The following is a 12,689-nucleotide window of genomic DNA, read 5'->3' on the forward strand; positions in this document are numbered from 1 at the left end:
ATTGCTCCCACGTGTATGCCCCCTCCGCCCAGCTAGAGAGAAAGGGCCAACTGGGCCAAGAGATTACTAACCCTGAATCAGCACGTGCTATTTGGAAAAGAACTCCATAGTCCTGGGTCCTGACGCCCCCTGGAGGACACCTAGAGTTGAAGTTGGTGACCAATGTCCAGAGTGAGGCACAACCATCTAAGACATGATTATGCATTGCATATGCATAATCAATAAAATGTAGTGGGAAAGACAAGACTAAACCTATGAAGGACTGGCTGCTTTTATTCACCTACTATTCGTCCACGAAATCAGGCTTCCCCTGGAACTCACTGTATTAACTTTAGAAATGAGTAGCAGTCAAAGCTTACCATTAAACAGTGAGGTATTTTTTTCACTTTTGTACTTCCCTGCTATTCTTTTTTGTTTAAATTCTCCTGCTTTTATTTTTTAAATCCTCATCCAAGGATATGTCTTTATTGATTTTACATAGGTAGCTCACATATTTTTGGGACAGTCCTACTGTTTTTAATAAAAACCAATGGCCAGTTGGATACCCACATGCAAAATAGAAATCTACACACAGACCATATACTAACTCAAAATGGTTCAAAGACTCAAATGTAAAGGGCACACCAATGAAACTCCTACAAGATAACTTAGAAAATCTAGGTCATGCTGGGTTGAGCAATAACTTTTTAAGATAAAACACCAAAGGCACAATGCATGAAAGAAGTAACCCAATTAAAAAGGGGGCAAAAGAGCTGGACACCTCACCAAAGATATACACATGTACTTCGTAAACAAGGATATGAAATGATGCTCAACATTATATCAGGGAAATGTAAATTAAAATGAGATACTACTACAAAGCTATTAGAACAGTCAAAATCCAAATCACTGACACCACCAAATGCTGGAAAGGATACAGGGCAAAAGGAACTTTCATTGCTGGTGGGAATGCAAAATGGCACAACCACTTTGGAACTTTGGAAGAGTTTAGCAAGTTTTTTACAAAACTAAACATGCTGGTAAAGCATGCAAGGGGGACCCCCCCCAAAACCAGAATTTATAAAAAATTGTGTACTTGCCCTGGCTGGTGTAGCTCAGTGGATTGAGCGCGGGCTGCGAACCAAAGCAGTGCAGGTTCGATTCCTAGTCAGGGTACATGCCTGGGTTGCAGGCCATGACTCCCAGCAACCGCACATTGATGTTTCTCTCTCTTTCTCCTCCCTTCCCTCTCTAAAAAAAAAATAAATAAAATCTTAAAAAAAAACTGTGTACTTATCCTTACATGTTTAAACTTCAGTCACCTTCAAAATACTCTCCATTTGATGCAATACACTATCGAGACTTTTTTCCACTGCTCAAAACAGTTTTTGAACTCGTCAATTTTGATGCCTTGGTTCTTCTACTGTTTTTTGTTTCACCTATTCCACACTGGAAAAATATTTCCCTTTGAGGACTTTTTTCATGGGGGCACTGGGAGAAAAAAGAAGGTCACTCAGGGAGAGATCAGGTAAATAGGGACGGTGGGGCACAGCAGTCATGCCATTTTGGGTCAAAAACTACTGAGCACTCAGTGTGGTGTAGGCAGGTGTGCTCATAAAACACCCATCATGAAATGGGCAAAGGCACCGAAAGTCTTCATAAACATTCACCAAAGCTGAACATAGCCCCCCACAACAATGTGAGCTGGCACACTGATACAGAGGGGTTCTTAGAACCTAGCAGGGGAAGCCTGTTTTACAAGGGACCTGCCCTCCAGAAGATAATTTTTGTTTTTTTGAGTCCCCCCTTCATGATGGTCCAGAAACTGCACTCCTTGGTATTTACCCACATGAACTGAAAATCTATGCCTACATAAAAACCTGTACATTCCTCAGGTGAGGGTTAAAAAACAAACAAAAAACCTGTACATGTTATGTTTATAGCAGGTTTTAAAATTTTTTTACATTTTAAGATTTTATTTATTTTTAGAGAAGGGGGAAGGGAGGGAGAGAGGGAAAAAAAAAACATCAATGTGTGGTTGCCTCTCATGCACTCTCTACTGGGGACCTAGCCTGCAACCCAGGGATGTGCCCTGACTGGGAATTGAACCAGGGACCCTTTGGTTTGCAGGCTGGTACTCAATTCACTGAGCCATACCAACCAGGGCTGTATATAGCAGTTTTATTCATAATTGCCAAAACTTGGAAGCAAAGATGTCCTTCAATAGGTGAATGGATAAGTAAACTATGTTACATCCAGATGATGAATTTTATTCAGCACTAAAAAACTAGCAAGCCATGAAAAGACATGGAGGGACCTTGAATACTCCTACATATTACTGTGAAAGAAGCCCATCTGAAAAGCCTACATACTGTATAATTCCAACTAATGACACTCTGGAAAAAGGCGAAACTATGTAGACAGTGAAAAGATCAGTGTCTGACCAGGGCTTAAGAGGGAGGGAGGACTAAGGGACAGAGCAGAGGATTTTCAGGACAGTGAAACTATTCTGTACTGCACTGTATTGGTGAATGCATGTTATTATACATTTGTCCAAACCCATGGAATGTACGACGCCAAGAGTGAATCTTAATGTTAACTATAGTTTTGGGGTGATAAGGATGTGTCACTGTAGGCTCGCTGATTGTAACAAATGTCCTCCTCTGGTGGGAGATGTTGATAGTGCGGTAAGCTAAGGGGTGTGTTGCACAGTCAGGGAGTACATGGGAATTCTCTGTACTTTCTGCTCCATTTTGCTGTAAACCTAAAACTGCTCTAAAAAAATCTATTTAAAAAAATTTGACAGCTCAGTGTTCAAGCATTTTATTAAATCAGATAAGAATATCCACATTGTTGCACATACCAGCTTGTATACAATTCTAAGGGCATATCACTTATTTACAAAGATAAAGCTGAGCAGTAGGTTAAGATGTTCAATTAATACGTCATCTTTAGCCAGTTAAAATTTCAAGAATATTCAAAGAGGAAACACAGTAAAGATTGTGCACGTTCTAGAATAGGGAGTCATGACAGACCTCACTCATTTTATCCTTTACGTTCAAAATGCACATGATTTCTACATCCAGAAAAAAATGAAACCCAGCAGATATACATAGTCATACATATATTTTTCATTCAGGAATATGAAGCCTCTTACTACTTACTGGCTTGTTTGATTGGAAATACCTCAACCTTAACCACAGAAGAGTTTTTTGAAGAGACTTACTGCTGTAAAATGTATGCCCATTATTCATGTTATGCCTTGAAGTCACTGAGCTTTTATTAAAGTATGATAAAGGATAATACTCAAACCAGGAACCCCAGCTCTGACCTTTTTACTTAGCAACACTAATATTGAACAAGATAAAACACTGTGAAGACTAAACAGACTGAGTAGTGAAACAATTCAGTGAGGCGGTAATAATCTAGACCTGTTTTAACTTAGGCAAGTGACACTAAGTTTAAAGAACCTTAAGAGACCCTATGGGCGTTTTCTTAGGTGACACAGTATTGAACTGCCCTACAACAAACAGCTGATTACTAGGTTAAATAGAAAACCAAGTCTTTCCTCATGTAGCCTCAAACTTATTTGTTCACATCTCCACTTAACTTATGGTCACCATAAGTTAATAGTAGGTAGATAGGTAGACACAACCAAAAATCCTTTTGCAAGCTTCAACTGCCCACACCCCTCACTCCCCACCCCCCCAGACATCCTATACTAGTTTCCCCTAATTTAAGCTAAAAGGTCAGTTCTGGATCCAAACTTGTATTAACTAAGGCTACAGGAGATAACATGCACATAGGGAATAAAGTTATATTCACTTGTCAGTAGCAAACATTATAAATGTATGCTACTACCCCACTAAACAGAAGACCCAGAGAAACCACGAATGTAACAAAACACTACATCAGGTTTAAAAACAAACTTGAATCTTTACATTTAAATCATTAGGTTTAAAAACAACCTTTGAAACAAAAAAAGAAAAAAAAGAAGAAGAATGCTGAAGGAAGTAATTTTATTTTACTGTGGTTGAATTTACCCACCAAATGTTTAAAAATGTTTCTGCAAATAAAATGAGAAGATAGAGAATTATAGGGAGCTAGAAATACATGTTAGATACTAACGATCTTCAAGCTTTGAAGATGTCATTGCATGAAGAAAATTATGGGAAACACTGTTCCCGATAATTATGTACACCCTTAGTGTAACATATGGAGATCACTGTCTCCGATATAGACACTGTGGTAGGCAAAAACTACCTTGTTCTTTATACATTATGGAAGACACTGCTCCCGATAATGTGAATTAGGTATGTGACAAAGGTACTGGAAATTTTGCAAAACTAAAGTTACACCTTGGATAAACTGAGCTGTTAAATTTTGCATGTGAGTACTACCACAGCCTGAGTGACATTAATTCATAACTTGGTCACAAATCACTGTATTTAGGAAAACTACCATTTTTATCTACTTGGCTAAACAGAAGTCTAACTTGATTAGCAATCCTAATTAAGTTCAATTATTTTCTAATAGCTTTAAAATTTTTATTTGAGGCTGATCTAAAACCCTCAAGTATTGACCATTATAATGCAAAACTTCCAGTATCTATTGGGTTTTATTAGCAGATGCTGCTTTTATTTAAAAAAAAAAAAAAAAAAAGACGACAGTATAACTGTCATAATTATGGAAGGCACTGCTTCCGATAATTATCTTCTATAAAAAAAACACCATTTATAGTGAACTCTGTCACTGATAAATAAACAATAAATATCTCAGAGCCAAAATGATAGAAAGCTTTTCCAAAAACTTAACACTTTGACCAAAATTTGGCAGTGTGTTCTTTAAAGTCTGACAAACTGAGTTTGATATTAAACACCTGGTTCTCTTTCAAAATATCTTGGAAAAAATCTAAACAAGGCTTAATGGGAGAGGGGACAGAGGAAAAGAATATAAACTAGGTCTTTGGCTCCTGGTCTCCTTTTTTCATAGATGATCTTGAGGTTACACATTAAGGCATTACTTCTGTGATAAACAGCTGAACCTTATTTTATCTAGTGAAAGGACCTCTATTTTAGACCTTGATGGCAAGAAAACAAGTCCCATCTCTTCTGAAAGTTAACTGTTTCATCCAGGGATGTGGAAACCAGCTAAATCCTTAAAGAAGGCATTTATCTCATTTGGAGGATAAGGTCTCACACAACCTGGTATCTCCTTTCTAGCATCAAATGAAGATGGAGGATCACACTAAGCTACCACTTTTAACCTTTAACAGATATCACCTTCCTCCTCCTACTCAAATGATACCAGTTCATGTCATTAGGATTTAGAGCAACAGTTCACGTAACTGGATCTGATTTTTTTTTTTAACAACTGTAACAGGAAAGAAGCAGTTGCCATTACAAAGCACTTAAAATTCTAGAGAAAATGTTCTATCATGAACATTTTAATATAGTTACTCACTTTAACTTGAAGTGCAGGCACCTACCCTGTATTAAAAGTTGCTGCCTAAAGACATCTAGTAGTACCAAGATAATTTGGGTAGAATTTTAACAATATTAGGTTTTGTAGCCCTACTGAAAATTTAGCACAGCCAGCACAAGTCACAGGTACCATTGAGTTCTTGGGTATCACATTTAAAATTCATTGTCAATGTCCCAAACGTCACCAGAGAGAGCATTTGCAGCTCCCTGAATTGTCCAAGTTGCTAAAGCCAACTGGTTTCTCAACAGTGTTTCATTGAAAGCACTGTTATTTTTTCGACGCAGCTTTAAGTGCTCTAGTAAAGCTGACAGGGTATGAGATCCAGAGCCCCAGAAGATATGTCGGAAAGGAGAATCTCTTGGAGATACATAGGGTGAGAGGAAGTGGTATTCCACCTAAAAAACAAAACATACAAGAGAGCTTACAGTGTTATTCTGACTTATGTTGTGAGGAAAGGACCTAACAGTGTAAAACAACCACCATTCTCCAACTTCAAATGTTAAAATTGCCCTGGATGTTGAGAACCAGGCTACTAATCTTCTAACGTTAAAAGTATAAAGCCAAATGTCAATTCCTTTGCGAAAGTGAACTTTTTTTTTTTTTGGTGAGCATACACATATGAAAGGTTTGCAAGGTTCTGCGACAACAGAATCTTCTTCTTCCAAGCAGACTAAGATAAAAGCAGTTATGGGCTGGATTAGACCAATAGAAATAGAGAATATGACAGCTAAAAATTATTAATGATCTCTTCTTTAAAATGTTTTTAAAGGCTAAAAAAATTAATACTAGGTCAAATGTCTCTTGTATTTCCAATTTTGATGTTGGTTTTAGATATCATAAGAAGAGTTAAAATCTGTGAATTCTAAGGCAGCAAAGGATTTTAGGCTCCTAGAATTATTATTGTATTTTTTAGAAATGTAAGATTTATAAACTAAAAATTAACATATTTTACTTCCTCCTTTCCTATAAGTTTACTTACTCTCATGATACGGTCATTGATTTCCCTCATGACAAATTTGTTTGTTCTCTCTGCATTCTTATAATCTGTTGTTAGTCTAGAAGTAGCACGAAAGAAGTCTCCACGAGCAGAATATAGCCACTGTAGATTCAGACCCATCTCCTAAAGCAAAAAAGACATTCCATTTACTGTTAGGTGTTGTATCTCAAGGATGTTATTCTATATACCTTTCTTAATTTAGGTGTAGCAACTGAGATTCTGATAAAAGGGAAACTCCCAGACAAGTGCAAGATCCAGAGAAAGCAAGACAACAGCACCTTGTACCAGAGGTTCCAAGCTCTATAATTAGAACTATACTCATATTTAAGCCCAAAATATAGTATAAGAATCACCCTTAATCTCATGAGAAAACCACCCTCATCAAAAAATTTAACATAAGCACCCTGGCTGGTGTGGCTCAGTGGACTGAGTGCCAGACTGTGAACTAGAAGGTCATGGGTTTGGTTCCTGGTTGGAGCACATGCCTGGCTTGCAGGCCAGGCAACAAGAAGCAACCAGTTCATGTTTCTTTCCTCCTCTCTCTCCCTCCCTTCCCTTCTGTAAACATAAACAAAATCTTTAAAAAAATGTAACATAATCTATTAGTTGAAGTATATAATCCTGTGTGGTATATCATTTCCAGTTCAATTTCTCTATGGGAGAACACTTCAAGAAGCATTTTGGGTCAACAAACTCCAGATTTAGTTACTTCCATTTGGTTAGGCACAAGTTTCTGATCAGTTACAATTTGTTTCAAGGAAGCCATACTAATTAAGATTTGGTTATCAGTTGGAAACCACTTTTAATTTTATCACACATTTCAAAACTACACAGGATGAACACTAAATAGGATTGTAACTATTGGCTGTGTTCACTCTCTGTCCATGTCATTTCCAAAAGGCATATATGTCCGAACTCATGGGTTCAAAGTCATGGTTGAGATCTTTATAGTCTCTGCGTCCTAGCTCTTTACGGGTTGCTTGGGATACATAAACAATAGAAAACTTAATATCATTCTAGATTCTGAAATACTTGCTGTGGTCTATCCTAGATCCAGAACCTATAGCCTCCCAACTTTCTTTTCAAATGAGTTATGGATTCTAAGCAAAATTATACCTCAGTTCACTTTAAAATGTATTTTGGTTACCAATCATGTCCCTCCTCAGGAACAGCTAAACATCATTTTTCAAACTGCTTTAATATTGCAGCAATAAAAACCTGGTTTTAATTAGTACTCACCTTTATGTCTGTTCTAAACTGGTTCATATCTCTCACAAATTCAAGTATTTCCTCATTATACATGTCATAGTTCAGGTTCAATTCAAAATCATGGGTAAGTTTAATCATGAGCTGGCCAGCCACTTCTGCTGCTCCGCGTGCCATTTTGTTCAACTCAGGGACTCTCCGATACAGTTCCTCATAGGTATCCAGGGTAGTACCTAAATAAGGATAATCCACGTCCTGGAAAACAAAGTGAGGTTAGAAGCACTCAGATGGGTTAGAAGAGTAGGTGCCTCACATTCCAGTTACACCATCAAGGTAATAACTGCAATTCTTCCCTTGCTTCTAATATATTCCCAACCCCAGTTTTATCCCTTAGCCATTACTTTCAGAAGACAACGCTTTTCCTGCTTTCTTTTAATTTAACCTACTCCAAGAATGACACTTCCTTCTAGGTTCTATGGAGTCCTTGTTCTATTACATCAGATACCTAGAACAGATTTCTAGCCAAATTCCTTCAAGTTATACCCTTGTTATCTTCTCTCTGGGAAGTCTGACCCATTTAATGAGGAAAGAAGAGAGCATGGATGGAATGTCCTTTCAATATAAAGTGTTACTACTACTCTTAAACTAAAATTTGCCTTTTTCTTAATCATGCAGCACTTGATCCATTCATGTAATTTTACCTTTCAAACAAGAATGTTTGATGCTCACAGGAACTTCACCTTCATTAAACAACTTTATTGACTATTTCTTCAGCTCTAGTCCCTACTATTGTCTATAGTAACAATCCTTTGGTCTGACCTCAATTCTTTACTTTCAGACTGTACATTTCTGTATTATCTCTACCTGTAAACCAACACTGGTAGGTTTTGACATCTAAGATGTCATTAAGAAATTTATTAGAAAAACAAAAACAAAAACAAAAACCATGGCTTCTGAAGGTCAACATGAATCATCCATAAATTTCCTCTACCATAGGTGATGACACATTGCTCTTCCTAATGTACTAAAGAGACAACATGACAGGCTATTTCAATATAATTCATACTGCTACTCTGGCAGGTCAAGGGAATTCTACCTATATTAATCTCCAAATCCAGATCTTTCATCACTCCCACACTTCAGACCTCTGCCTGCCTCGTGCCAGGCTAAGAAGTGTAGTAAGGAAGGACCCAGCCTCTACTGGATCAACAATTTTGTAACCGTGATTGAAATAAACATAATATACTAAACAGGTGGTCATTACAGAATAGGCTGTACTAACAAACTCATGGAAGATTCATGTATTAAAAGTTTCCTCATATACATCATCAGCTGCAGCTTCTGCTTAACCAAGGAATGACCCTGACCACAAGAAACTGGGCAATCGTCAGCAACTCATATCAGAACCAGCAGAAACTCTGCCTGCACGTCCTGTTCCCAGATATCAGCAGCGAAACTGTGGATCGAGCTATGAAACTACATGGTGGTGCTCGCAGGAGGTAACACTGAAACCTCCCAAGAACAGAGCTGAGAAACTGCTCATTGCCGGAAATCCCTTAGCTCCCCTCTTCCACGGTTCCCCGATATAAACTAGCCAAGACATCTGAGATGCTGAGATGGTACTGAAGGCATGAGCCCACCATCTTCTCAGGTGTGTCGACTCCTGAATAAACCTCTTTGCTTTACTACCAGCACCTGTCTCACAAGTTTGCCTTTCATTAGGGCAGGCAGCTGATCCTCGGTTTCAATTACAATTTGATGGCAAAGTCAACAGCTTCCACCCTGACCCCTTCTACTACCTCAAGAATCTCTTCACCCTCAGAAGTGCCTGCTACAGAGCTGGTCTTCATCATTCTGTTTATTCTGCCTGTCTTCCAGTGCCTTCTAATTGGCTCTTGTACAAACCCAATCTTGTTTTCCTGCAACTTGGTCAATTCAAAGTTCTGTCCCATGACAATCTTACAACTATTTGTTTTTTGCTCTTTTACCCGCAATCCTTGCTTTAAGAAGAAATACCTGCAGCCACATTTCAAAAGGTAGCAAGAACAGCATTGTCCAGTGAAATTGTTCTATACCTCCACTGTCTAAAGGCAGACTTGTTACTAACTGATCTTACTTAGTTGAAGTTTTAGCAAATAAAATGATAATTAAGCTGAGCTAATAATTCTATGTTACGACTGATCATAAGGTAGCAGGCAGTAACTGCATGTGTATAACTTCTTAGAAAACATTTTAAGCGGCCTAGGAAACTTGGTCTCAAAATTGATGAAAGATCCAAGGTAACGCTTTAGAGTTCTTCAGACTTACCTCACAAAAACAGAAGGAAACTGCTGGGATTCCAGAATACGCAAGGAAAGGGAAAGCAGCATTATCAAAAGAAAGTTTCTTACTGCAAGGAAAACAAGAATATGTTTAGAAAGTTTTTAAGAGGCCAGACGGTGCTACCATGCAACTTTATTCCTAGCCCCAAATAAGATCTTTAAATGAATCTCTCTAGATACAGGTAAGCTCACTGCAAGGTTGTTTAGATCTCTACCTAACACAGCAAGTGCTACTGCATGATTGTTTTTCTATTAACTGTTCATTTACTTTTCTCAACTTACACTTTTTTGATCCAGTTGCTATCCCGATATAAAGAGAGCCCAGTAACTGGATGTTTCACCTGTAAAATAAATTAATTTATTATTAAAACGAACCTTTCTAAAATATGTTTGTCTTTATATACATTTATAATATTAAAATTGTATCTCCTTGGAAAAAATGTTTCAAGACAAAACAATCTCGTTTCTGAAGTTATTCCTACTAAGCTCATGTTAGTTCCTTTAGTTAAAATGAGCTAAAAATGAGCCCTGGCTGGCGTAGCTCAGTGGATTGAGGGCAGGCTGTGAACCAAAGTGTCGCAGGTTCGATTCCCAGTCAGGTACATGCCTGGGTTGCAGGCCATGACCCCCAGCAACCGCACATTGATGTTTCTCTCTCTCTCTCTCTTTCTCCTCCCTTCCCTCTCTAAAAATAAATAAAAAAGACTACTTAAAAAAAATGAGCTAAAAATGTTTTCCTACATGATATTCTAAAGGTGGGTTAACCACAATTTAAAAAACCCTCTCCTAACCAGCCCTCAGGATGTACCTATCTCATTTCTGATTTCTTCCCTCTGGCACACCTTATACTACTGCCAGCCCAACCTGCAAACACACTACTGCCTTATTGGAGACCCTATAGTAATCACTAGTTTCCCATGCAATCAAGGTCAAGTTCCCTGACCCTTGTTCCCTTCCAACTGTAATCCCTTCGGTATATGGCCTCTAATCCTATTAGGCAAATCTGGTTCCTCACTCATTCAAAACCATGGTACATCAGAAGCAAGTCTGTCTTTATCCAATATATATTTCATCTGGCCTCTTATTTAAATCTTCGGGATAGTTTAAGTCCACCTAAAACCTTCCTTGCACCCTGACTCTTTCAACAATCCCCTGGGGGCACCTACAGTACAACTTAGGCCTCATGGAATTCTGCTAGATATTCCTAAAGAGACTACGTATTGTTTGAGATCTGGGCCCTTCATATATCACCTCCCTCACCTCACATGGTTCAACAGGCTGGACACAAATAAGCCAAGAGCACAACTGAACTAACGCTGCTATAAAATTTATTCTCAACTCCAATTATTGGTTACTTAAAATGGTTTAAATATCAGTGTTGTTCATCTTATGCAAATTAGGCAAAAAATGAAGTTATACATTTTCATAATTAGGTATACACTTACATCTTGCATCGTTTTCTCAATCAGTGAATACAACAGTGGGCTGGCAGAAACCTTGAAGTTGCCGGCACCTGCAAAGAGATTATTTTAATATTGCCCCTTCTCTAGTCAAGCAATTTTCACACTGCTACTTCTACAACTGAAAGTACTTAGCAAACAGGAAGACAAGAGGACAACAGCCTAGATCAGACTCATTTGCAACAACTATCCTCTTAATAAGATACATAAAAACATGATTTAGGAGTCAAAGTTCTTTAGTGACAGCTAACTTTAATTTGATTCAATGGAAGCTCTTACTTCAGTTTGTATACTTTAATGTTAATGATTTATTTTTTGGTACCTTTGTGGTTCATCCACTAAGGCAGTCACCCCAGCTAGTTATACTAAGCTTGCTATATTCAATACATTCTGCTGCATAGGTAAAATGGCAATAATAACAAATCTAATAAGCTTTTCTTTAATTGTAACTCCCTCTTTTTTCTTCCCAATGGAGACATTTCACTATTCTGAGTTCATCCATTGGCTACACCTGCATTTTTAACATTCAAACTCTAGCCCTGACCAGTGTGGCGTGGTTGGTTGAGCATGTCCCTCAAAGTGTAAGGTCGCTGGTTCGTTTCCTAGTCAGGGCACATGCCTACGTTGTGGGTCCCACCTGGGGCACATACAAGAGGCAACTGATAGATGTTTCTCCCCTCTTTCTCCCTCTCTTCCCTTCTCTCTCAAAATACATAACATTTTTAATTGGTATTTCTATCTATAATACCACAATCTAGCAATATGTGGACTATTCTCTAGTGGTACCATTCTATAAGGCATTGTTTCGTTCCTTCTGGTCTAAATTATAGTCCAGACTACTGGTTCTCAAACCTGAGTGCATCAGAACCACCTGGAATGCCTGAACCTACCAGTTTGCTGAACCTACACTCCAGTTTCTGACTCAAAGGTCTAGGATAGGGCCTGAAATTTTTTCATTTCTAACAATCCCAAGGGATCCTGATGCTGCTCATCAGGAAACCACACTCTCCACTGCTCTCCACAAGGCAATCTGCGCCCACAAGAGAAAGCTAAGTTAATCTTTTGATCTGGATATGGGCCAATGTAAATTATAAAAAGTAACAAGTTCTGCTGTAGAAGAGTTTATGTAAATTCATAAATAGTTAATGAAAAGAATACTTACTAAGAACAGCTTTATCCAGATTAATGTAAGTGAAAGCCTTTAAATGCAAGGAGGAAAGGTATCCCTAGAAAAAAAGGAAA

At 38.1% G+C, this 12,689-nt stretch overlaps 1 protein-coding gene across 2 annotated transcripts in view; it reads right to left on the reverse strand.

The window, feature by feature from the left end:
• Positions 1-2,786: 2,786 nt before the first annotated feature.
• Positions 2,787-12,689, reverse strand: part of TFRC (transferrin receptor) — a 29,848-nt gene continuing 19,945 nt past the window's right edge. For both annotated transcript variants that reach the window (XM_045851201.1, XM_045851202.1), the window contains exons 13-19: positions 12,610-12,673; positions 11,433-11,500; positions 10,270-10,328; positions 9,974-10,055; positions 7,700-7,921; positions 6,443-6,583; positions 2,787-5,858 (exon numbers count right to left, since the gene is read on the reverse strand). In XM_045851201.1, the coding sequence (XP_045707157.1) occupies positions 5,616-5,858; positions 6,443-6,583; positions 7,700-7,921; positions 9,974-10,055; positions 10,270-10,328; positions 11,433-11,500; positions 12,610-12,673 (879 nt within the window). In that variant the 3' untranslated portion in view covers positions 2,787-5,615. The remainder of the gene's footprint in view (positions 5,859-6,442; positions 6,584-7,699; positions 7,922-9,973; positions 10,056-10,269; positions 10,329-11,432; positions 11,501-12,609; positions 12,674-12,689) is intronic.

Source organism: Phyllostomus hastatus, unplaced genomic scaffold (genome assembly GCF_019186645.2).
Source record: "Phyllostomus hastatus isolate PE091 unplaced genomic scaffold, TTU_PhHast_1.1 phas_contig_86, whole genome shotgun sequence".
In the NCBI taxonomy this organism is placed as follows: Eukaryota; Metazoa; Chordata; class Mammalia; order Chiroptera; family Phyllostomidae; genus Phyllostomus; species Phyllostomus hastatus.